The sequence below is a fragment of the Lepidochelys kempii genome, chromosome 11, assembly GCF_965140265.1.
Source record: "Lepidochelys kempii isolate rLepKem1 chromosome 11, rLepKem1.hap2, whole genome shotgun sequence".
Lineage (NCBI taxonomy): Eukaryota > Metazoa > Chordata > Testudines > Cheloniidae > Lepidochelys > Lepidochelys kempii.
The window spans coordinates 12,835,945-12,862,033 of NC_133266.1; the positions used below are offsets into that span (position 1 = coordinate 12,835,945).

General features: G+C 45.0%; 1 protein-coding gene across 11 annotated transcripts in view; it reads right to left on the reverse strand.

Moving 5' to 3' along the window:
* SLC12A8 (solute carrier family 12 member 8) overlaps window positions 1–26,089 on the reverse strand; it is a 95,582-nt gene that overhangs the window by 35,208 nt on the left and 34,285 nt on the right. For 10 of the 11 annotated variants that reach the window (XM_073305176.1, XM_073305174.1, XM_073305173.1 and 7 more), the window contains one exon: window positions 12,989–13,102. The exons of the other annotated variant lie outside the window; for it this stretch is intronic. In XM_073305176.1, coding sequence (XP_073161277.1) covers window positions 12,989–13,102 — 114 coding nt within the window. The remainder of the gene's footprint in view (window positions 1–12,988; window positions 13,103–26,089) is intronic. 11 annotated transcript variants of the gene reach the window in all.

The window sequence follows — 26,089 nt, forward strand, 5'->3', positions numbered from 1 at the left end:
CCATGCCTCTTGAAGAACTCCAGTTACAACAAGGTAAGTAATGTTACCTTTCCTTTCTTCGAGTGCTGGTCCTTATGTGTATTCCACTGTGGGTGACTGACAAGCCGTCCTTAGAGAGAAGAAGGGTGCAAGGATGCAGGTGGTATAGCTGCTTGTAGAACTTCTGCCCAAAGGATGCATCAGTGGAGGACTCTTGGGCCATGGCATAATGCCTCATTGCCCTGAAAATGTCAAGCAGGGGACCTCTTGAAGTGATGCTACTGAGGCCGCTTGTATCTTGTAGAGTGTGCCCTTACTACATGTCGGGGAGGAAGCTGTGCCATCTGGTAACAGAGTTAAGGATATACCTGAAGAGCTACTTAGAGACCCTCTGAGAGGATACAGCTTGACCTCAAAGCTGTTCTGCTATGGCAATGAAAAATTTAGGTGACTTTCTAATGGGTTTTGTTCCCGGCAGGTAAAATGCCAATGTCGGTGCTCATTGCATGTCGAGGGAAGACCCTGCGAGTGGCTACTAGACCAAATGGAAACGCTCCATCTTGATAGTGATTGGGACTCACCATAAACCTGAGGAATCTTCTGCGGGAAGGGCAAATATCCATGTGAAAGCATGCATCTTTCACAGTGAGAACCACGGGTTCTTTTCCAGAGATGGTATCATTGATGCCACTGTAACCACACACAAAATTTTAGTTTGTGAATAAAAATGTCAAGGTGTTGCAAGTTGAGAATGGGTCTCAACTCTCCCTTCTTTTTGGGAACTAGGACATATTTTGAATAGAATCCTTTTCCCTGATGCTGAAGAGGTACCTGCTCTATTGCTCCCTGCTGAAGGCGGGATTTTATCCCCTGGGAGGAGGATCTCCTGGTGAGAATGATCTCTGGAAAGGGACAAGGAAGGGGGTTTTGAGGGGGGGTAGGGAAACTCTATGGGATAGCTGGAATGGATGATATCCAGCAAACATTTGATGTTATTGCCCTTCAACTGTGGGAAAAGAGTGCTAGGCAGCCACCAAAGGAGATCTAGGGATTAGGTGGAGATGGCACCAACAGTAGTTCACAGTTTCGGACCGTCTTGTCAAAAGTAGCCTTTGGAGATTGGGTTAATGTGACTGAAGTGGAAGGTGCAGAGTATCCTGGCCCTTGCACCCTCTGCCTTTTATGAAGAGGTTCATAAGAGCGGTGATGGTAACTGCTTATTGTATTTCCTCTGGTGGATATATACCCAGAGAGTGGAGGGTTGCCATGGAGTCCTTTAGCAAGTGCAAGTTTTATCTGTCTTTTCATGGAGAAGACGGGTCTCATAGAAGGACAAGTCTTCTACAGTGTTCTGGACCTCCCTGGCAAACCCTAGAGCATAGCCATGATTCCCAGGCAATGGCAATAGCCATTGATCTTGACGTGGTGCAGGCTGCATCAGCCGCAGATTGTAATGAAGTCATTGCCACCAGTTTGTCGTCATCAATAAGAGCCTGCAAGTGAGCCCTGTCCCTCTGGGGCAATTTGTCCCTGAAATCTATAAACTTTTAATAATGCAGAAAATCATACTTAGCCAAAAGCAATTGACAATTCAATACACTAAACTGCAGGCTTGTAGATGTAAACACCATCCTCCCCAGCTGGTCCACACACTTGGCCTCCTTATGGGTGTTGCTGCCTGGATCTCTCTGTGGCAACCTGAACAACTACGGAGCTCAGGACCGGGTGGGTAAATAGAAACTCTGCTCTGTTTGTGGGACAACGTCATGTTTCTCTGCCCTCTTGGAAGTAGGGATACATGTTACCAGTGCATGCCATACAGTCCTATCTAGCTGGATGCCAGGGGTTGCAGGAGGTCTAGGAACTTATGTTGTGTGTCCTGGACCTCCTCTAAGGAGATTTGGAATTCTTCTGCCACCTTTGGTAGCAGCTCCAGGAGTTGCTGGTCATCTCGAGGGGACAGCAAAGCTGGAGAGACCGCCTCATCGGCAGATGAGGAAGATACCTTTGTCAGTACTAGCAGAACTGGTAAATTCAGCTCATAGTCTTCCTCTTCTTTAGGGTCAGGAGGAAGTTTTGGTTGCTGATGTGACGGGCTGCTGGTGGGGTTTGCAGGCAGTAACCGGACTTTTGGTGTCCAGTCAGAAGTACTGACTGAACACCCTACAGACCACTTTTGACCAGACTTTCCGGTCAAAAACTGGGTACCAGGCAACCTAGCCTAACTGTAAAACTAGACTAACTCCACTCCCATCACTGGAGTCATAACACTGAAAATTCAGAAAAACTGAGAACAGAATTTGGACCATGGCCTTAAATTTTATTTTTTTAATGAAATCCCCAGAAAGTACAATTTACTCAGCTTCACTTCAGAAAGACAAGGTGGGTGAGGTAATATTTTTTATTGGACCAACTTCTGTTGGTGAAAGAGACAAGCTTTGTAGCTACACAGAGCTCTTCCTCAGTTCTGGGAAAGGTACTGTGAATGTCACACCCAAATACAAGGTGGAATACATTGTTTATCATAAGTAGTTAACACATAATCTAAGAAACAATTCAAGATGAGGTGGCCAATTAACACCGCTGCAGTCAAAGGACAAAAAATACAGATTAGTGGGTTACAGGTTGTTGTGATAAGCCATAAATCTAGTGTCTTTATTAAAACCATGATTTTTAGTGTCTACGAACTTATGGATTTAAGCTCTCAGGCTCATCTTCTGAAAGTGTTGTGCAGGTTTCGATTGAGGATGAGGACTGAGAGGTCAGATATGGAGTGACTGCTCTGTGAAAAGTGTTCGCTCACAGATGGTAGGATACACAGGGACTCACACATAATTGGAGCCTCACTTATCATTACACACAGCAACAGAGTTTCCTAAGTATCACTTAAATGATACATATCCAGTCTCTAATGTTAATTTACGTGTGTGGCTTTCTAGTATTAATAACTGATTTATTAAAGGCTGGCATTTGGAAAGAACTTTCCATTACTCAAATCCCCTACTTCTATACTAGGACAGTGGTTTTCACCCTTTTTTTGTTTGCAGATTGCTACAAAATTTCGAATGGAGTGCGGACCCCCATTGGAAATCTTAGACATAGTCTGCGGACCCCCAGGGGTCCATGGACCATAGACTGAAAACCTCTGTTCTATGGTAACAACCACCTTTCAAAGAGCCCTTAGATGTAGTGCCACCACACGTGGAAAACCACTGCCCTGTGACAATTGTCTCGCTCTGGGACAGTTCCAATATCCAATCCCCACTAAGTCCCCAACATACAGAACTCCACAAACCGCTTCTCCTCCACAAAGCGTACCCTAATCACTATTAATTGCTGAATCTGAACTTGAACTCTCATGGTGTCTTCCTATGAAGCTCCTCTTCACTCACAGATGTAAATCCCTCCATTTCCAGCAGAGAGAGGGTTCATTCAGGAGAGAGAGGGGTCTGTATCACCCATCACAAAATCCTCAAGTTAGAAGCTGAGGACTAGCACCCTTTGCACTCTGATAGACTGCCCCCCCCCCAACGTGGCAGAACCTTCTAGTTCCAAGATTATTTCACTTCTATTATTAAAGAGTCATCATCTCAAAAACTCTCTCCTGCCAGTTCAACTGGTCTGACTCTACAGGTGGCATCCTATCCAAACACCCCTGCTCTCTACCCCCTGACCATCCCTCTGGGACCCCCACCCCTAACCAATTTTCCCTGCTCCCCACCCCCTGACCACCCCTGGGACCCCCACCTCTCTCCAACCCTCCCTGCTCTCCCTGCTCCACGTTACCTGTGGGATGGGGGAAAGGGGAGCTCAGTCCTTTCCCTGTGCGTTTCCCCTGCTCATTTGGCTGCTCTCCCTGGCAGTCGGGCAGGGCTCGCTCCCTGTCTGGGCTTAGCTGCTGGGGACAGGGCCCAAGCATGATGGGGTGGAGGGGGGCCCTGGCTTGCTCTGCCCCTGTCCCCGGCAGCAGGGCCCAAGCCCCTTGGCCGCCCCCCTGCAACCCTCCCTGATCCAGCCCCCCACCAGAACTCCCCCTGCTCCCTGTCCCCTGACCGCACCACCCTGGAGCACCAGGTCTGGCGGCGCTATAGCCGTGCCGCCTGGCTGGAGATGCAGCCACGCTGCCCAGGCACTGGGGGACTGTGACTGCGAGGGAGGCAGGGAGGAAGAGGAGCAGAATGGGAGGGGCCAGGAGCTAGCCTCCGCCCAGCACACCGCGCTGCCGGGGAGTTGGACTGGCTCCTCCGCAAGCCTGTCCTGACCCCGCTCCGTGGCAGGAGCTCGGGGGCCAGAGGGAAGGGTCCTGCAGGCCGGATATGGCCCACGGGCTGTAGTTTTCCCCCCTCTGGTCTACACTGAGGCACTACAGTGGTGCAGTTGCAGTGCTGTGGTGCTTTAAGTATAGACACACCAGGAGCCTGGGTGTGCCTGAGGCTTGGTCTACATTAGCAACTTATGTCCGTATAACTACATCACTCAGGGTTGTGGAAAATCCACACCCCTGTGCAATGCAGTTATACTGACCTAACTTCACTGAGGAGCTACAGTGGCTCAGCTGCATGGGTGCAGCTGTGCCGGTCCAGCATGTTAAATGTAGACAAGGCCTCAATTCCCCATACTTCCTTACTCCCATCTCTTTTCTTGTCTAAACATACTGCAAGTTCTTCCGGGCAAATTCTTCTGTACGTACTGCACCTAACACACTGGTACCTGGATGGGCCCTCTATGCACTGCTCTAATACAAACAGGAATGGGAGTAAGATCACACAATCACCACTGGCACATTGCTACTGCCAGGGAATTGTTTAAACCCTCCGAATAACTGACTAACCAAAATGAGGGAAGTTGTGCGTAGCAACCCAATTAATTATACTGTACATCGCAAAAAGCTGTATTTTAAGAGACTCTTGAGTATTATTACTGGTATTACAACTGCTAACCAATGAAATAATAAACTGCTGGAGCTTTAAATAAGTTCTGTCTATTAGCTTTGGCTTTCCCAGCTGCCAAGAACCAGCAGCGATGAAGCACCATTTAATAACACGAAGGCTAATTTTCTTTGCAGCTTTGTCATAAATACAGTGGAACCTCAGAGTTATGAACATCTCAGGAATGGGGGTTGTTCGTAACTCTGAACAAAACGGTACGGTGGTTCTTTCAAAAGTCTACAACTGAACATTGACTTATGCAGTAAACCCAGAACAAACAGCTACAAGGGGGGGAGGGTAGCAATTAGTCCCAGGGGGTTAAAAGGAGCCTCCCTATCCAATGAGGAGAGATAACCAAGTGGCAATAAGGTTCAACTGGAAAAGGGGCTGCTAGGGAACCAATTAGGTTCAGCTGACTCCAACTACTTGAGACCTTTTTAAACCCTCCCCTGGGTGGAAGGAGGAGGAGTGTGAGGGAGTGAGAGGAGAAGAGAAGCTGCCAGTAGGCTGTTTGCAGCAAGACACCAAACCTTCCCAGTAGGGAGGCTGCACTCCCTCCCCAGAAGGGAAGAAAAACATGCACAAGGGACTGACTGAAGAGAGGAATAGCAGGACCCTGTGCCACCTATGAGGATTTGTCTTGCCCCAAACCTGAGTCTCCAAGGCTAAAAAGGACTGAGCCTGCTGAGGCGAACAAGGTATTTTGCCACACTTGGTGTCAGCAGTGGGATTTGGTGAGTGAGTAAGGTTCTGTGGCAAGCCATCTCAGAGCAAGGTAAATCACCCCCCAAAAAAATGAAGGATGTAGTGAAGGCATTGAAACAAGCCACTGCGGCCCAACAAGAGGCTACCAGGGTACAGATGGCTGCCCAGCAAGAGTCAGTACGCGTCCAACAAGAGATGAACCAATTACTGATGAACCAGGTGGCCCAAGATCGAGCCACCCTGAATGAAGTAGTGAACCAGTTAAAAGCCCTGACCACGCTGATGCATGGGCCCGAGGGGGCCTGGCCACTGCAGGCAAGCAACTATTTACAGAAGATGACTACGGACGATGATATAGAGGCATATCTCCTCGCCTTCAATAGGACAGCATTGTGGGAGACCTGGCCCCAAGACCAGTGGGCAGGTATCCTGGCTCCATTTCTGTGTGGGGAGCTCCAGAAGGCCTATTTTGACATGACCACAGAGACAGCTATGGATTACTCCCAGCTGAAGGTGGAAATCCTGGCAAGATCAGATGTGACACCAGCCATACGGGCCCAGCGCTTCCACAAGTGGAAATACCGGGACAGCAAACCGCCGAGGTCCCAGCTATTTGATTTAATCCACCTCGCCTGGAAGTGGATCCGCCCCGAGACCTATGGGCTGAAGAAGATAGTGGAAATCCACGTGTTGGATAGGTACACGACAGGGTTGCCGCCGGACATACGAGGGTGGGTCCGCCAAAACAATCCTTCCTCCTATGATGAACTAGTTGCCCTCATAGAGAAACACTTAGCAGCCCAAGAACTTTCTCGGACCACCGGGAAAGGAAGGCGCCAGAATCGGAGACAAGTCTCTGCACCGAGGCCCCGGTTTGCCCTAGCACCAGGCCGGACTATGGAGGGGAGGAAGGAGGCGGAAGAGCAGCCAGAGATCCCAGAGAGACTTGAGGATTGGGGGAGAAAGGCTCGGAGGAGAAAGCCCAGTAGCCCGAAAAATCGGGGGCTGCCGTGAGCAGGGTACCGATGTTATGCATGTGGCGAATGGGGGCATATCACTGCCCAATGCCCAAATCTAGAAGAGCCCATGCAATGCGAACTGAGAGATATAGGGGGACCATGTGATCTAATAAGTATTATTATTTCTTACTAGACTAAGTAGGGTCTAGTAGGGATTGCGATGGTCCTTCGTAGATACACTAGACCCATTAAGATGAATGGTATAGAGACCACCGTGTTAGTAGACTCGGGAAGTGCAATCATGCTGGTCTCAGGAAAGCTGGTCGGGCAGGACCAACTACCCCGGGCCAAACGCTCAGGAATATCCTGTGTGCATGGGGATGTCAGTTACTACCCAACCATCCCCATAAAAATAGAAGTTCTCAGAAACCCCACTAAGGTGACGGTGCAAGTAGTTCCGAAACTCCCCTACCCAGTCCTTATCGGATGAGACTTCCTGGGATTTGATAGCCTACTCCCTGGGGAGAAGGTGGAAGAAAATAATGAACTCAGGATCCAGGGGGTGGCCCAGATAGATAACCACCCCCCACCCCCAGCCTTACATGAATTTGGCCAGGATTTGTTCTCCCCGCTGGGAAAGCCCAGGAAGACTTGGAGGGAACGGAGGGCGGATAAAAGGAGGGGAACGAGGATCTTGATCCAGTACCAGAAATCTACGCTTGTAGGGGAAAGAGGTGGCTCAACGGACAGCGGGGTGGGGCAGGTGATCAATGACCCAATCACCAGACCTAGTTCCCCGGGGGTTTTCCCCGAGGGGGAGTCAGAGGTAGATCCCCCTGAGTTTGGACAAATGGGGACCTCACTCGGGACTTTTGGTTAGAATCAGGCCAATTATCCAATATACAGCAATATTCGTAAAGAAGGAGATGAGGTAAATGGGGTCCCCGTGGAGGGGAGAGTTAAGGGCCCAGGGCCATATTATGTGATTAAGGGTGATCTGCTATACAGAGTAGTCCGGGTCCAAGAGCAAGTCATAGAACAACTCTTCATCCCACAGAAGCATCAGAGGGGCGTGATGGATCTGGCCCACAGCCATCTGTTCGGGGGCCATCTAGGGGTAGATAAGACCCTTGATCAGATTCTGCAGAGGTTTTTTTGGCCCGGCATTTATGCAGTGGTCCGGTGATATTGTACCTCCTGTGTGGAATGTCAGATACATGGGCCCTGACCACACCTAAGGGCCCCTTGGTACCTCTACCAATTATTGAAATCCCATTCGAGCGAATAGCTATGGACCTAGTAGGGCCATTGGAGAAGTCAGCCCGGGGTCATCAGTACATTCTGGTAGTACTAGATTATGCCACCCGAAATCCTGAGGCCATACCCGTACGGAACACTATGTCCAAGACCACAGCCAAAGAATTAGTCCGGATTTTTTCCAGAGTAGGGATACCTAAAGAGATCCTGACGGACCAAGGGAACCCCTTTGTGTCTAAGTTAATGAAGGACCTACGTACAATGCTCCATATACGGACCCTCAGGACATCAGTTTATCATCCCCAGACCGATGGTCTTGTCAAACGCTTCAATAGAACATTGAAGAATGTGCTACAGAAAGTGGTTAGTCGCGATGGGAAAGACTGGGACGCCCTGCTGCCTTACTTGCTGTTTGCTGTATGGGAGGTTCCCCAAGCTTCCACTGGATTCTCCCCATTCAAGCTATTATATGGTTGCCACCCCAGGGGCATATTGGACATGGCCAAAGAGGGCTGGGAAGAACAGCCGAATCTCGGGAGAAATGTCATTGAACATGTGTTGCAAATGAAAGACAGGATAGCTCAAGTCACCCGCTTGTGCGCGAACACCTGGAGAAGGCCTAACAGGCCCAACGGACATACTACAATCGCCAAGCAATGACCCAGAAGTTCCAGGTGGGAGACCGGGTATTAGTGCTCATACCCACAGCAGAGAGCAAGCTCCTGGCCAGGTGACAGGGGCCATATGAGATAATAGAAGCCATAGGAGAAGTCAACTATAAGGTCCAAAAGCCAGGTCGCCGGAAGCTGGAGCAGATCTACCATATAAACCTGCTGAAGCCATGGCAGGATAGAGAAGCGCATGTGGTTGCGCTAGGGGCACCATCCCCTAAAAGCAACCAGCCCGACCAAGTGGGACTATCCCCGGAGTTGACTCCGGAGCAACGATCTGAAGTGATCAGCCTGATTAAACGCAACCAGGATGTGTTCTCAGAAAAGCCAGGCAGGACTACTGAGGTTCACCATCGCATCCTCACAGAGCCTGGAGTGAAGGTGAACGTCAAACCATACTGGATCCCAGAGGCCAAAGGAGAGGAGATCAGGACAGAGGTCAGGAAAATGCTGGCCTTAGGAGTCACTGAAGAATCTCATAGCCAATGGTCAAGCCCAGTGGTTTTAGTGCCTAAGCCGGATGGCAGCGTGAGGTTCTGCAACGACTTCCGAAAGCTGAATGAGGTGTCCCAGTTTGATGCGTACCCTATACCCCGGACAGATGAGCTAATTAACAGATTGGGAAAAGCACGGTTTATATCTACCCTTGACCTGACCAAGGGCTGTTGGCAGATCCCCCTGGCCAAGGCTGACAAAGAGAAGACGGCCTTTGCTACTCCAGAGAGACTATATCAGTACACCTTCCTCCTCCTTGGGTTGCATGGGGTGCCCGCTACTTTCCAAAGGCTCATGGACAAACTGTTGCGACCACATGGCAAGTACGCGGTAGCCTACCTCGACGACGTTATCATATATAGCCGCATCTGGGGGACACACTTGGAGAAGGTGGAGGCAGTGCTGGATACCCTGAGGAAGGCGGGGCTGACGGCAAACCCCTCCAAGTGTTCGCTCGGATTAGCTGAAGCCAAATATCTTGGGTGTATAGTGGGATGGGGCGTGGGGAGGCCCCAACTCAACAAGTTAGAAGCTATACAGAAGTGGCTCCGACCACTCCGAAAAAAACAGATCAGAGCATTCCTGGGACTAGTGGGGTACTCTAGACGGTCCATTCCCCACTTTGCCACCAGGGCATGCCCATTAACGGACCTGACAAAAGCTTGGGGCCCAGACATAGTAAGATGGACGACCGCGGCTGAAAAGGCTTTTTCAGATCTACGGACGGCCCTCTGCACTGACCCCATACTCGTGGCCCCAGACTGGGGGAAGGAGTTTATCCTACAAACCGACGCCTCTGATGGAGGGTTGAGGGCGGTACTTTCACAAATGGTCGGGGATGACGAACACCCCATCCTCTTCCTCAGTAGGAAGTTCCTGCCTAGGGAACAGAAATACGACGTTGTCAAAAAAGAATGCCTGGCGGTAAAATGGGCCGTAGAAAGCCTCCGCTACTATCTAGTGGGACGGAGGTTTACCCTTGTCACGGACCATGCCCCTCTGCAGTGGATGCACCAAAATAAAGACAAAAATGCCAGAGTGACGAGATGGTTCCTGTCACTTCAACTCTTCCACTTCAGAGTACAACATAGGTCTGGAATCCAACATGGCAATGCGGATGGCCTGTCGAGAGCGCACTGTTTGCCGACCCAAGTAGCCCAACCCCGCAGTGTTGAGCGGGGGTGGGGGGGAGGCCATATGTGGTAAACCTAGCACAAACAGCTACGGGGAGGGCGGTAGTAATTAGTCCCAGGGGGTTAAAAGGCCCCTCCCTATCCACTGAAGAGAGAGAACCAAGGGGCAATAAGGTTCAGCTGGAAAAGGAGTTGCTAGGGAACCAGTTAGGTTCAGCTGACTCCAACTTGAGACCTTTTTAAACCCTCCCTTGTGTGGAAGGAGGGAGAGAGTGAGGGAGTGAGAGGAGCAGGGAAGCTGCCAGTAGGCTGTTTGCAGCAAGACACCAAACCTTCCCAGTAGGGAGGCTGCACTCCCTACTGCAGAAGGGAACGAAAACAAGCACAAAGGGCTGACTGAGGAGAGGAGTCTCCAAGGCTAAAAAGGACTGAGCCTGCTGAGGTGAACAAGGTATTTTGCCACCCTTAATACAGCTTCGCAACTTCACCATGTCGAAGAAAAATGCTGCTTTCAACCATCTTTGTTTAAATGAACCACGCACAGAAATGGTTTCCTTACCTTGTCAAATCTTTTGTTAAACTTTCCCTTTCTATTTTTTAGTAGTTGACATTTAACACAGTACTGTACTGTACAGTATTTGCTTTTGGGGCCTGTGGGGTGGCTCTGCTGCCTGATTGCGTACTTCCGGTTCCAAATGAGGGGTGTGGTCGACCAGTCAGTTCGTAACTCTGGTGTTTGTAACTCTGAGGTTTTAGCACACTCTTTTTTTCCCTATTCAGCTGGGTAGGAGCAGCGGCACTCCAGACATGGGGATGACATGGCAGCCTCCTCATAGCCAGTAGTCACGGGTAAGGGAGAAAGGAAAAACAATACCATCAACCACTACCTTGAGGCTGGACTCAGAACAGCGATTCTCCCAGGAGGGAGCACATGGTGCCATTAGCCACGCTGACAAGATAGCAGTAAAGGAAAACAAACTCTCATTGGGCACACGCGAGAAGCCGCCTGCCAAATCACTGCCCAACCTGTTTGGACTTAGAATAAGGGAGTTCAGTGAGAGGCAAATAAGAAATAACTCAAGCACTTTCACAGTGGCCCAGTCTCCATTAAGGTACTGAGCACACTCAACCACTGTGGAAGTGAAAGGAAGTAAAGGGAGCTCCCAACATTGCAGGATCGAGCCCATAGGTTGTGCAGGCAACACAACGACAGAGGATTCAGAAGCCTTTAAAGTGCTTCAGTCCTTCCATAGAGAGTGAACAAAAGAGAAACTATTCCCACTACTCAACAAAATGCATGAAATGAGACGCTCAGAGACCAAGCCTTTCTGAGTGCTGAATGTGGTCTGACAGTCTGCTAGGCCTGACACATCACCACTGCCTCTGTCCCCGCTCTGACAAATACTCCCTTTATAATCAGCATAATCAGAACACAACTACAGGAGTGTTCAAGGAAACGGGAAGCAATTCCTTTCTGTAAAAGGCCACACAAGCCATTGAAAGAAAGATTCTTCAGTCGGTCTTTGCAGTAAGTTCACGTAGCCCTGGTGATCCAACTGGGTGAACGAATATTTTGGGACAAAAGGGAAGTAACGGGAACACTTGCTCTTCCAAAGCAAATGAGGTAGATTTCTAACAAAACAAGTATTTATGCTACTGGAACACTCATTTGTTTCATCTGTTTTATGAAACCATATAATATGTCTCCCTGTATTGCAGCAACTCTGCTAATGACTTTCGGCTAGTTGCTTAGAGCTAATCCTCTGAAAATTCATTCTATAATCCAAGGATTCATCACTATGGAAACTGCTTACAATCGGTACTTTTTATAGCATAAAAACAGCATCAACAAGAGGTATTCTAACTCGAATTGATGGTGATTTCATTCCCACTTGGCATTGCCAGATTCATTTTTTATGGCCTTTTTGTTAATTTAGGGAAAGTGAAATAAAACCAGACCCACAATTACTTTTAAGAAATGTGTCAGCTGGAATGATAAGCAGTGGTACTATATCTACCACGTCACCAGCCTTCACCTCACATATGCCACCACAGCAGCAATCATTAGCGAGAGTCTCTCAGTAGCTATGCTGAGAGGCTAATGCAAAACAAAATCTATAATTAGGGAGAGAGGAGAACTGTGGGCTAGTGCATTGAGTAAAGGGCTGGGAGTCAGCACAAACGGGTTTTGTTCCCAACTTTACCACGCATTTGTTGTGTGATCTTAGGCAAAACTTACCTGTGCATTAGTTGCCCCATCTAAAATGAAATAGGAATGCCCATCTACTTGAGGAGAAGCATTTAAGAATTATTACCCAAAATTTAGGAAATAAATCTTTTTCATCACCATTATAGGTAAGCACTATCAAATGTGATACGGTAGGTTAATACTGTGGCCTAAAAACACTGACCTAAACCAATGCCTAACCCTCTAGTCTGGCAGTCAGGACAGGTTTCATAGATAACAGTGGACTGCAGTCAAAGAAATCCCAGCTCCCTGTATCAAGGAGTTAAGACAAGAGTCAGTGTCCATTAGGGGAGAAAAGGCAGAAAATTAGAAGGTCACACCAATTACAGCTCAGCACCAATAGATTAAAAACAATGCGGAATTTCTGACCACCAAGAAAAAGAAGATTAAATTAAAGAGTGCAATGAGGCTGTACAGAATGTGAGGCATCCCAGAATCACTGATCCACCATGCACTCACTGAGGCAGGCTGGCATGGCCAACTCTGATAACCAAGAGAGCTGCATGCGTTGCTACCCTGAAACGGTGCTAAGACTAATTCACATTGCTTACGTGTGCTCGCCTCTATAATGCAGTTCCGGTAATAAAGCATCAGGTAATAAAATGTATAGTACCTGTAGCGGCTGGGAAAAACACTCCAAAAACGGTGAAGAAAGACTCCCCCGTACTGTAATCTGGTAGCGTGTTGTTAAACATAAGTTCTTTCGAATATCCAACAAAGCCATGTTCTGCAAACACAAGGGGTTTAAATGTAAACTGTGAGAAAATGGATTTGGAATCTGATAGATGGAAACCCTTATTTACACTCTCTCTCACACACACACACACACAGGGTATCTACACAGCAAAGAAAAGCCCATGGCTGGCCCATGCTAGCTGACTTGGGCTCATGGGGCTCGAGCTGCAGGGCTGTGTAGCCTTCTGGGCTCAGGCTGTCTACATAGCAATGAAACAGCCCCTCAGCCTGACCCCCAGGGGTCAGCTAGCACGGGCCAGCTGTGGGTGTCTAGTAGTTGCTGTGTAGACATACTCTCTCTCTCTCCCTCCCCCGCCATTGGGGAAGGTCTATTTTCCAAACACATGTGACCACACCAATTGGCTTAAGCCCTAAATTTGTAATAACTAATATGAATTCAGGAAAATATGGTCAGTCCTATTTTAAATTTCTGGAGAAACTATAGCTAAATACAACTAAAATAGGCATGGTCAGAGCATCAACTGGTGTAAATCTTCACAGCACTATTGAAATCCATGGAGCTGTGTGGATTTAAGCCAGCTGAGGACAAGGCTCACAATAACTGCCAATAAGGGCTTGTCTGTATGGAGAAACTGACTGGCAGAACTATAGCAGTATAATGATCCCACTATAGCTATGCCAGTATAAAACTCTCCACTTCTAAAGCAGAGTTATTATACTGAAATAAAGTCACTTTTATTCCAGAATCTTGTCCACATGGGAGTTATACCACTGTAGTATAATTTTAGCACTATAGATCTGCCTGTCAATTTCCCCATGTAAAGAAGCCCTAAGTCAGCATTCACAAACATTGACTGTGAGAGTTGCTCCATCAATCAATACATACAATGTATCTTTAGCACATGTTATCAATAAACTCACAGCTGAGATAAACTTGATGTACTGTAGATTCGGTCCTCTCCTGTAGGTTAGACTCAGACACAGACTGAAAACAATAAGACCCTATATTATAGCCAGAGACTCCCACGTCAAGTTTTATTCTTATCATCCCCACGTACATTGTTATTCTGTTGCCGTCTTATGGTTTCAAAAATATAGCTAAACACATGGCTGTGCACTATGACCAACAAAACTCCTTCCCAGATCTTCAGCAGATGTTTAAACTGGTGTGTAAACATGTATCATAATGAAAAACAAATGCCAATAACTGCGTACCTTCTGCTGTTGCTGGAGATTTCATGCTTCCCCGCACCCACCTCATGCTAAGTTTTTCCAGATCACACATGAATTTTGATTTAAAAAAGGAAAAGTGTTATGAAGTATGGAAAAAGGCAACTGGTGAGAGATCAGCACTGTATAAACAATAATCTCAAAGTATCTAAGAAATGTGTTCCCCCCTCCACCACCCACCCACACACTACAGACTTGGATACTGAAAATTAAACCATCTGAATTTGCCAGACATATTTGAGCCTGACAGCTCAAGGAAAGGTCATGGGATGGTCAGAGTAAAAATGGCTCGGATCATGGAAATTTGGTAAGAAGTAAATGATGCATACAACAGACTCTATAGATAAAGTGATCATATTGTCTCAGTTGACTGGGACAGTCCTGGTTTTTCATATGGTGTCCTAGTGTGGCAGGAACTTCTTTCAGGAGACTTGAACTGTACTGGTTTTCCATTTCATTAATCAAAACATTTCCTTTAATAACTACAAAATGTTTGTCCATGGCATATTATTATACCAATGAGAATTTTCCGTGTGTTTATGAGGAACTAACAGTCCAGTGGAATGAGCGTTCTGTGCAATGACCAGTGTTTCACGTGAAGAGAAAAGGTGACTGAGTGTAGACTTTATCACAGCTGTCCTTTGTCTCAAAGGGAACGTAAATGACTCTTTTGATGAAAGAGAGCTCTGCTTAAAACATCTACAAATTTTACTTCTAAAACCACAGAGAACAACAGGGCTTTGAAACCATCACAGAAAATTCATATGGCTAATCAAAAGCTCCTACCGAATCCTCAGATACTCACTGACAAAAAGCACAAAGAAATGTCTTGCTACTATATTTTTTTAATCACAGAATCTTAGAAGTGTAGGACTCGAAGGTCAACTAGTCCAATCCCCTGCACTCGTGGCAGGACTAAGTAATAACTAGATCATTCCTGACAGGCGTTTGTCTAACCTGTTCTTAAAAACTTCAATGACGGAGATTCCACAACCTCTGTAGGCAATTTGTTCCAGTGCTTAACTACCTTGACAGTTAGGAAGCTTTTCCTAATGTCCAACCTAAACCTCCCTTGCTGCAATTTAAGTCCATTGCTTCTTCTCCTTAACCTCTGAGGATAGGACAACAATTTTTCTCCCGTCAACATAGCACTGTCTATACCAGGAGTTAGGTTGGTATAACTGCTTCTGTCAAGGTTCCTTCCCCACTCTGAACTCTAGGGTACAGATGTGGGGACCTGCATGAAAACCCCCCTAAGCTTTTTTTTAGCAGCTTAGGTTAAAACTTCCCCAAGGTACAAACTATTTTACCTTTTGCCCCTGGACTTTATTGCTGCCACCACCAAGCGTCTAACAAATATATAACAGGGAAAGAGCCTGCTTGGAAATGTCTTTCCTCCCAAAAAAATCCTCCCAAACCCTACACCCTCTTTCCTGGGGAAGCCTTGATAAAAATCCTCACCAATTTGCATAGGTGAACACAGACCCAAACCCTTGGAACTTAAGAACAATGAAAAAGCAATCAGGTTCTTAAAAGAAGAATTTTAATTGAAGAAAAAGTAAAAGAATCACCTCTGTAAAATCAGGATGGTAAATACCTTACAGGGTAATCAGATTCAAAACATAGAGAATCCCTCTAGGCAAAACCTTAAGTTACAAAAAGACACAAAAACAGTAATATACATTCCATTCAGCACAACTTATTTTATCAGCCATTTAAACAAAACAGAATCTAACGCATATCTAACTAGATTGTTTATTAACCCTTTACAGGAGTTCTGACCTGCATTCTTGCTCTGGTCCCGGCAAAGGCAACACACAGACAGAGAGAGAGAGACCCTTTGTCCCCGTCCCCCTCCCCCCCCCCAGCTTTGAAAGTATCTTGTCTCCTCATTGGTCATTTTGGTCAGGTGCCAGTGAGGTTGTCTTCGCTTCTTAACCCTTTACAGGTGAAAGGGTTTTTCCTCTGGCCAGGAGGGATTTAAAGGTGTTTACCCTTCCCTTTAGCTTTATGACAGCTTCCCACAGATTTTCCACAATCCTGAGCAATGTAGTTATACTGACCAAAGTTACTAATGTAGACCAAGCCTCAGGCACAAAGAGACTCATGGTATGTCTATACTTAAACCTTAGTCTGGAGATAAGAAGACTGAGGGGAGACATAACGGTTTTCAAGTACATAATAGGTTGACTTAAATGGAAGTTTTGCCCAAGTTAGGATTGCAGTAAGGCTGGCCGAAAATATTCTGTCAAAACTGTTTGATGGAAAATTGTTTTTTCAACTGAACAATTAGTTTGGGCAGAGTGTCTCTCCTATCCCAAGCAGGTAGTCAAAGAAGAGCATTAAGTACTCTGGAGCCCAACCAAAAGCATTTGCTGGGTACCCTCCTTTCTATGAAAATACAATACAAGAGATGGATTTCTTTTTGTAGGGATTCTTGCTTAAAAAGTAAATGGCATGGTCTGTCGGTTGGCTTTATGCAAGAGGAGCCCAAACTTTGACCACTGGGAGCCGCACTGGCAATAGGCCAGCCACCTGCATCTACTTTGTTTATAAATGCACAGAACTGTTAGTGATCCTTGTACTTCTTCCCCTTGTTGCATCCAGTCTTCTCCCTTTTTATTATTTACGGTCACTCGCTCCAACACACCTAATCTTAGATTGCAAGACCCGGCCCCTGTATTTGTTTTGTGAAGTATCTTGTGCACTGTGGGTGTGCTGTATAACAATTGTACTATTTGTTTGTTCTTCCATGTGCCTTGGCAGATGAATACAAAATGCCTATTGAGGAAGTTTATCCCTGACTAGCATCATCCTCACCCTCAAATCTGAAAGAGAGAAAGGCGCTGGGTCTTATTTTATGTCCTTGTGGTTCATTGTGTGCCCTCGCTCATGGATCTTGAAGGGGGTGTTAACGATTTTACCCACTGCTATTATGGTATCAGCCACAATCACAGACACACTGTATACAAACCAAAGGATGTCAGCTACAGTCCAAATAAAGGCTGAGAGCTAACTTGCTTTCAGCTTCAAGACTAACACTGCTGTTACTCTGAAATCTGGCTCCTGGTGAGAAGATTTTGAGAAAAAGTCATGCCTAGAGAAGGGGTTGGTTGGATCCCTAGGAGAACAGAGAAGCCACAGGATTTAGCTCACACTGTACTCAGATCCCTCACCCATGTTGTGTGGTATATTACAAAAGGAAACAGAAAGCATCCGTAACTCTTAACGCTTCACTCACTGAAGGCGAAGAGAAGCTTCCTCACTGAGATCTTAATGCTGATGTTGGAAGCTTTGTGTCTCCTCACCTTTGGCCAATTTTAACAGTTGAGTTTTTTCAGTTTGAAGAAGAGAAAAATACTCGAGTCAGCTTTGAGATGTGGGGCTCGAGAACACAGGACACACCTTAGTGGGCTGGCCGTGTGCAGAGCCTGAGGTTTCCGCCTAGCACTTTAAGAACTTGGAAAATGATTGATTTGGAGACCCTGCCAGCAAGCAGTGGTTATTTGGGGTCAGCCTATTATGCAACTACATAAAGGATATCTGCCCTGCCAAGTTTCATGCAACCTGGAGCTCATTACAAATTAGTCAAGTTTTGGCAGATTCAAAAAGCCTACTCAAAAGCTTAAAGTTAAGCAAACCCTGGCAGGGAGGCAGGATTGAGCATGGAACTAAATCATGCACAAGTGAAAACTACTTTAAAGAACATTCCCCCAAATGATCGTCACTTACTACACTGTACTTGTGGTTAGAGTTTTACGCATAAAGGTGGATACTAAAGGCTTGGAAGACAAGTGAGATTTTAAAAAAAATAAACCACCACTTTTCCATTCCAAATACCACAATTTGGTACCTGGCTTGGATTTTTCTCATTGAAACAGTCAGCAAGGTTTTTCTTGCAGGATGTTTCCTGGGGCTGACCCTAGAATTTTCAGGATTCTGGAGGGTAAGATGTGGGGTTAGGGGAGCCACAGCACAACTGTACAACGCTAGCGTAATTATCTCCTCTTCTCTATTTCTCTCCTTCTTCAATCACTAAATCCTGTCTGTTTCCTCACCAAAGTCGACCCTGTTCCTCTCCATCCCCATGGCCAAAACACCTGCAAAGTCCTCAGTCTTCATGAAACAGCATTTTGGGGAGTGCCTAGCCATTGGGCTATGGGATATTATGGTGCGGGTCTCTCTCAATGTCTCCTGCACTGTGTATAAATAATTAAATGTTTTTTGGAACAGGGATATGGGTCTCATCTGCCTGGTGAGTGCCTAACCATCAGGCTATACAGTCATGTCTGCTTGTACTCACACTCTCTGGTCCATTAACTATTCAAGTATTTTATTCACAGTGGAAGAGCTTCAACAGGAGAGACTGAGTCAGACCCATACCAGAATATCACATAGCCCAGTGATTAGAACTCTCTCCTACACCATAAAAGAACCACATTCACATTTCTTCTCTTCATCAGAAGCGGGGGGGGGGGATTGAACACGGGTCTCCCACATCCTAGGTGAGTGCCCTAACCACTGGGTTAAAAGTTATAAGGTGGACGCTCCTCCCTGCATTATGTAAATGGTATCTAAGGCCGCCCTCCCCCCTCAAAAAAAGTGGTCAAAACTATTAGGCAAATTCATATTAAATTTTCAAATAGTTTTAGTTGACCAAAACTGAATTTTTCAGGGGAAAAAAACCCAATTCATCCAAAAAAAATTCACCCAGCTCTAGTTGTGGTGTTACGTCCTTTCACCACAAAATCATCCGTACTAGCCCAGTCAGGCTGGTGGTACCCAGAGATTGTTCCTATGTTGGATGAGCTATATGAAATTAATTTGGTCTGGTCTAGTTTCCAGAGGACAAGTATCCCAAGCATAAAGCCAATACAAGTACAGTATCCTACTGAAAACCTCACCAGAGGGGCAAAACACTGACTTGAGTATGGACAGTCAACTACCCTCTCTTTCCTGGTACTGACCCTTCTACATCACAGCTGAGGTATGTATGGAGAAGCTCGCACCACCACCGCCTGTGGGGTGAATACACATAAGACTTCCGTTCATTCAGCTCATACCAGCGGTAAACTCACTAAAAAATTATACCCAAGAGCAACATTTTTCTCCACCAAGAAAAAGTCAAGACTATTCTCTTAATTGTGCCCAGTGTTACTCACAGTGATTTTCTAACACAGTGCTAGGGATTAGTTTCCAAATATCCAAGTGGACGATCTCCCATCCAGGGTTAAACCTTAGAAGAAAAACAACTTGCATGCAAATGGATTCCTGAAGATCTGTAAATGGTTTCTGTAATTCATTTGCTTGTAGGGTTTCATGCTACAAATCACAATGGAGATCATGGCACAATTGCTTGCTAACATTTTGTCCCCGCCTTCCAATTTACATAAACAACTGGATTTAGTTCTTATGCAGATGATAGCCAAGATGAGATCCACTGGTTATTATGATAGTTTCGCAAGCTTCACTGAGGCATGACCCAGTGCAGGTGCCATTCGCGCTACTTTAGTTAAGATTATTATTCAGTTATAATTGCCTTTGACATCCACAAACACAGGGGAAGACACTGTCCCTGCTAATCTAAATCAGACACAACAGTAAAAGGTCAGCCAACTGTGAAGGTCACTTGAAAAGGTATAGATCTCTAGTGAGTTATCGTGATCAAAAGGCCGTGGTGAAGATGTGTGGGATCCAAGGAGGAAAATGAATGATACTGTAAGTGCCTTTCCCAACCTGCTCCAAAAAACAAAGTCTTCACACTGCAGAGTCAAAGACAACCCATACTCCCCCCACCCCCACCACCACACACAGACACCTTTCTATGATTGGGCTTTGTTTACAGTGAAATTAACAATAAGATAAAGTCCAGCTTAAACCTCCCCAGGGTGGGCAGCTCCTCAGGCTCTCGCCTTGTCACTACTTAGCCCGCACCCTAGATCCTCTCTCATGAGGGAGTCACTTCAGCCTCCCTTATATCCAGGTGGACTAACACCTATCTCAGAAAGTTAGGAGAACCTATGTAACCCTTTTCCCAGCAACACCTGTGAAATATCTGTGTGGGGTGTTTCAGCAAATGCTGCCAACCTGTTACAGGCAGGACATGGAGGGAGATCTCTGAATGAGGGAACAAAGATGAGAGACGAATACAGAAACAGAGTTTAGGAGGGAGGATTGGGAGGAGGACAGGAAGCGGGAGGGAGTCGGAAGAAAGAAGGTTTCAGAGTAACAGCCGTGTTAGTCTGTATTCGCAAAAAGAAAAGGAGTACTTGTGGCACCTTAGAGACTAACCAATTTATTAGAGCATAAGCTTTCGTGAGCTACAGCTCACTTCATCAGATGCATCTGATGAAGTGAGCTGTAGCTCACGAAAGCTTATGCTCTAATAAATTGGTTAGTCTCTAAGGTGCCACAAGTACTCCTTTTCTTTTTGGAAGAAAGAAGAGCAGAGAGAGAGGCAGAGCTGAACAGAGTTAAGTGTCAGAGTTTCTACTAATCCTACATTCAGGGATAACTTCATTGTAACAATTCACTGTGGCCCGAAACTTGGTATAGAAGGCATAAGCACAAGCGGACTTTCCCCCCCCCCCCCCAAGCCCCCAAATGTTACAGGAGAAGATGTGTTCAGCTATTGCTGAGTTGTAAAACAGAACAATTCAAAAGGGAAAGATGAGTTGCCAGGTAAGCCAGATTGGATGAAGCACAAACAAAATCTTTGCCAAACCGGAACTGAGATTCAAACAAGTTTTAACATTTTTCAAACAGAGCTGAGCAGACATCCCTGCACTTCCTGATTTGCTCTAGAAATACAAGAAACTCTGCTTTAAATCATATTTTCTGACAGGCACTGGTGGATTAAAACTACTAGGATGGGGCCAGATCCACTAAAACTTGGCAGCCCCTCCACACAGACAGCAGTAGGTGTGGCATATGCTAGCTGAGTGAGGGTAACATAATTCCCAGCTGCTGCCTGCCACTGCTTTCCCTTGGACCATGCCATGATGGGACCTGCAGAGTTGAAAGAGGGTTCATAGTGCATTTCGCCCTCCCCAGAGTGTGCAGTAGCAACCAACCAACAGTGCAACCAGATTTGCGCCCTGCCACGTTCAGCATACAACTTGCCGCTGCATTCCAGGCCTCCAGCCACTGAATATGGATCCAAAAATCTTACTAAGAAGCCTGCACATGTGAGATTCCAAACCAAACAGCGCTGGACACATTTGGATCTGAACTACCAGAAGCTTTATCCAAAACAATACGTTAACACCTTTTGTGAGTCAACCCATTACTAGCACTAATTTAGGCTCCTGCTTTGCAGTCCATTAACCCCAAAACAACTTCATAAACATACATACAAAGAAAGTTTGGAAGTGTTAGTTCATGCACACTATCAGACCACTGCATGGAACATAGCAGTATTAGTTCATACAAGCACATGCACTGCAATTCTAGACACTACACAAAAGGCTAAGCACGCAGTGTTACAGTGAACCAGCTGGTGGATTGGGTTAGTCCATTTGCCACTCATCTCTGGAGTTCTGGATTCAAATCCTAGCTTTAGGTCGTAAGTGAAACAGAGTCTCGTGAAGCTTGGTTGCCCCACGAATAACTGCCTACATCTCAAAGCTGTCATAGCATTAGGGCAAGAGTGCAAATCTCAGTTCAACTCACACTAGTTGTTAAAGTAGTTATTTTAGCATAATTTGTCTGTGTTCTTATTAAAACTAATTATGGTTGAGGACATGTGGGAATACTCTGCAGATCCTGATGAAATGCAATTTTAGGCCCCACTGCTGCAAGCGGATTGTCACATCCACACAGAACCCCATTGACTTCCAGAGTCGAATGCACTAATGATGTCTCCCTTTACACATGCTAAGGCCTGAGTCTCGTAACGGGCCCTCACAATACCCCACTGGCCAACGTGAAAGACATTCTAGGATAGGTATCTCGAACGCTGCAAGATGAAATCAGAAACAATAAAGAAAGGATCTGATTGTTATTTTTTCCTATTCAAAGTATACTAATGATAAAAGAAGAAGCTGACAGTGTTTATTAGAAACCCGGGTTTCCAGGTGGGTTATAAAGTAGGACAAACAATTTACTTCATGCTCAAACACAGCACACTTATATGCAATCCAAAAAAACCAAAAAAAACCATAAAACAACTCTGCATCACCATTTTTCTTGTAAAAAAAAAATTGGAGGGGGGGAAATCACTGAATAGTTTTGAAAGAAAGAAAGAAAGAATCCTGGTCTGAGATGTTTTCCTACACCCATAATAAGCAGGGCAAACCCAAAACGAAAGATTATATAAAGTCTGTAACTGAAGCAGAAAAAGCCACACTTAAAACAATCTAAAAAGACCAAGCCCTGAGAAAGGCAATTTGGACTCCTTATCTTTTGATGGAAAAGAATGTGCTCCCTTAGATTAATGACGTGTTTACCCAAAAGGAAATCACCACCCTTCTGAAGCATTGACTGTTTGTTCCTTCCAAGTTACTGTTTTCTGATTCTGAACTGATCTCCCAAACCTCCTGTTTAAAGTCAACACACAATACAACTTCCTGTCAGCTATTGGCTGTGAGGGATCCCAGAATTAACCCTCTCCCGAAAGCTGCCAAAGGTTGGAAATTTACTGCACCTGTCGTTCTGGCCACTGCCAATGTCAACAAGGAGGAAAATGTGGTATTTAGGTCACACTTCAGTCAAGCTGTACTATGCACATGCAGGAGACTGGGATTGCTCTAATTGAAAATTAGCCAGTGAAATTGTAGCAGGAGGATGAGTCAGCCCCCAATAAATATACAAATATTTGTGTATACAATGAACAAGTTAACAAGTGCAGAGACCGTCAGCGCTTTAAGGGGAAAACACTCACTGTGCATGTTTTATGATGACTAAACAGAACACTCTTTGCAAAGTTTAAACAAACAGAATGCTGCATCTTTGCAGTTCAATGCAGGTTTCAATACACGGTAACACTTTAGATTTTGCATGCATTTCTACAGCATGTCCCCAAAGGATCTCTAAATGCTTCATCAACATTTAAATAAGACCCACAGCACCCTTCTGAGGTAGGTGGTATTATTACCATTCAATAGATGGGGAAACTGAGCTAATAAGAGGTTGAGTGACTCACCAAAGCTCACCTGGTGGATTAATTACCGAGCAGGGAACTCAGGTCTCTTGCTGTAACCACAAAGTCACTCTACCTCTTCATATTATATTCCCTCCAAGGATAATACATTAATATTTACAGTATGAAGAACTGTTTATTGGATGAAGAAATAACTTAACATTAGTCAAAATAAAAGCAGGTTAAAATCTCATTGCTATTTGCTGTCCAGTAGTAAGACCTTTAAAAGGGACTTTATATTGGACAGTGCAGTGGTTCTGATGTATATTACTGAGACCTGGCTGGAGCAGAGGACTTGTTCACTCCAGGGGTTTCAGTAATTCAGCATACAAGGATGTCTAGGATAGAAGTATCCTCCGGGGGTTGTCTGGGTGAGCACGAGCCTTGGGTAAAAACAGGGAATCATTGAATATCTGTCTCTTGTATGAGTAACAAAACCAAGCATTAGGATTGTCTCCCATTGTACCAACCACCGCGCACCTCAGGGAGTTTGGCAAGTTCATCTTGGCTGTGGCAAAGTCCCCATCATTTGTTTTTCTTGAAGACCATGATGATTAGGACAGGTGGGACTCAGATTCTTTAGCCATCAAACTCCACCAGTAAATTCACTGAACTCACTGCAGCCACCTAAAGCCATTTATACTGGATCAGATCTTCCCTCTCAGCTTGTTTACTTCTTGGGTTTCCCTATTGAGATATCAATCAGCAGTCTTCATTTCAATAAATGATTACACTACTCAGACCTTCTGCTGAAAAGGTTCTAGCCAAGACTTAAAAAAGAAAAAAAAACATTAAAAAGTTAGGCTCCAAATTTCCTATTCAATTTCCGAAATAAGGGACCTGATTTTCAAAATGCTGCATTCTCTGCCTCTCCCACTGAACAAATGGAAGTCAATGGAAGGTGCAGGGTGCTCCGCGGTTTTGAAAGCCAAGAGTCTATATTATCACCTTACGCATGTATTAGCTCTGGTGAGCTCTGTGGTAATTCTGATCTCTATGCGCCCTTCTCTAAGCAGATGCTTTGAGAGTAGTGGAAGCTTATACTGAAATACTAACCCTGGTCACTAACCTACTGATACCTGTATGTTCTCATCCTGTGTTGACTTCTTGAAGAACACTGGGGTTTGAGAAGTAAAGAGACAAGGTAGGAGGTTAGAATGTAGGCAGAGAGAAACGCAGATCAAATACTATACTCCTCACCATGCTATCTGAGCACTACATGAACTGTAATGAAACAAGCCTCACAACATCCCTGTCGATGTAGTTAATAGAGGTGGTTGGAACCTCGAATTTCCACTCCAGGAGAAAATCTGAAATTTCAACAACAAAAATTGCTCTGAATCAGAACCAAAAACTGAAATTCTGAAATTTCCTGCAGAACAAAATTCTGAAATTTCATTTTGGAAACATCAAAATGACATTTCATTTACATAAGCTCAAAAAATTATGTTTTGACTTTATTAACTCAACTTCTAGGTTATATTACATTATCGTTTATAATATAATCATGTCATTTTTGTCATGTCGTGACATTATATTATATTGTGACCTCACACTGGAATAGTTGAGCCATTTAAACTATTATTTTTTTATTGTATTGTATATTGTTTGTGTATATTTTATAAATTGGTACTGTAATTGGTAAAATAGTACTATCATTGGTACTTTGTATTCTAACTGGTAATTGGTATTCTAACTGGTTTGGTAATTAGTACTTGGTTGGCTCAATTGGTATTCTAACTGGTCATTTGTAATTATTACTCTAATTAGTAATTGGTTTAGTAACTGTATGGATTTATTATTCGTTATAATTATCATTATATTATATTTTCCACATTGCAGATAGGAACCAAATGCCCCATGCACAGATTTCGATCCATTGCTGATGGTACGACAGGAAATCAAATTAAAAAAGAGAGGCAGCTGGAGAAATAATTTAATATTTGGAAATTATTTTCATAAAGAAAATAAATTAACGTACTTAGGGAGGGCTGGGCCACAAAACAGTGGAGTGACCACTAGGATGAAACACTGAAGGAATAGAATCATGCGACAGAAAAGATCTCATTAATTTAAAAACAATCATTAGTAGACAAAAAAGACAAAGTGATTTTGGTTTTATTTAATTGCCCCATTTAAACATAATGAAGAGGAGGAAAGTAGAGATTATGGGACAGTAAACATTTCCCTTGAACTACTTAACCTTGTTTGGCTTCTAGTACTAAATATACTGCAGCTATAAAGAGAGACGGGGGGAAAGGGAAACTCTAGCAGGATTTATCAAAAAAGCACAAGGCAAAATTATATCCAACACTATAGCACAAGTAGTGCTGACAGAGACAAGGAAGTTCTAAGTTGAATTGGCAAATGCTGCCAATGTTATTTCCATGGTGACTAGCTATCGTTAGCATCTCCATACAAAGACTGGTTAACATAGGGCTTTCCATCCATTGGCCCCACAGCACTTTATAAGGCAGGTAAAGCATTACCATCCCCAGTTCAGAGATGGGGAAGGGAGAGAGAGAGAGGGGCGAAGTGACAAGGCCAAGGTCACACATGTAGTACATGCTATATATTTATGAAGGAAGGGAAAATTACCAGATACTGGTTTTTTCCCCCAGAAATACATGGACGCTTTTTAAAGTTTAG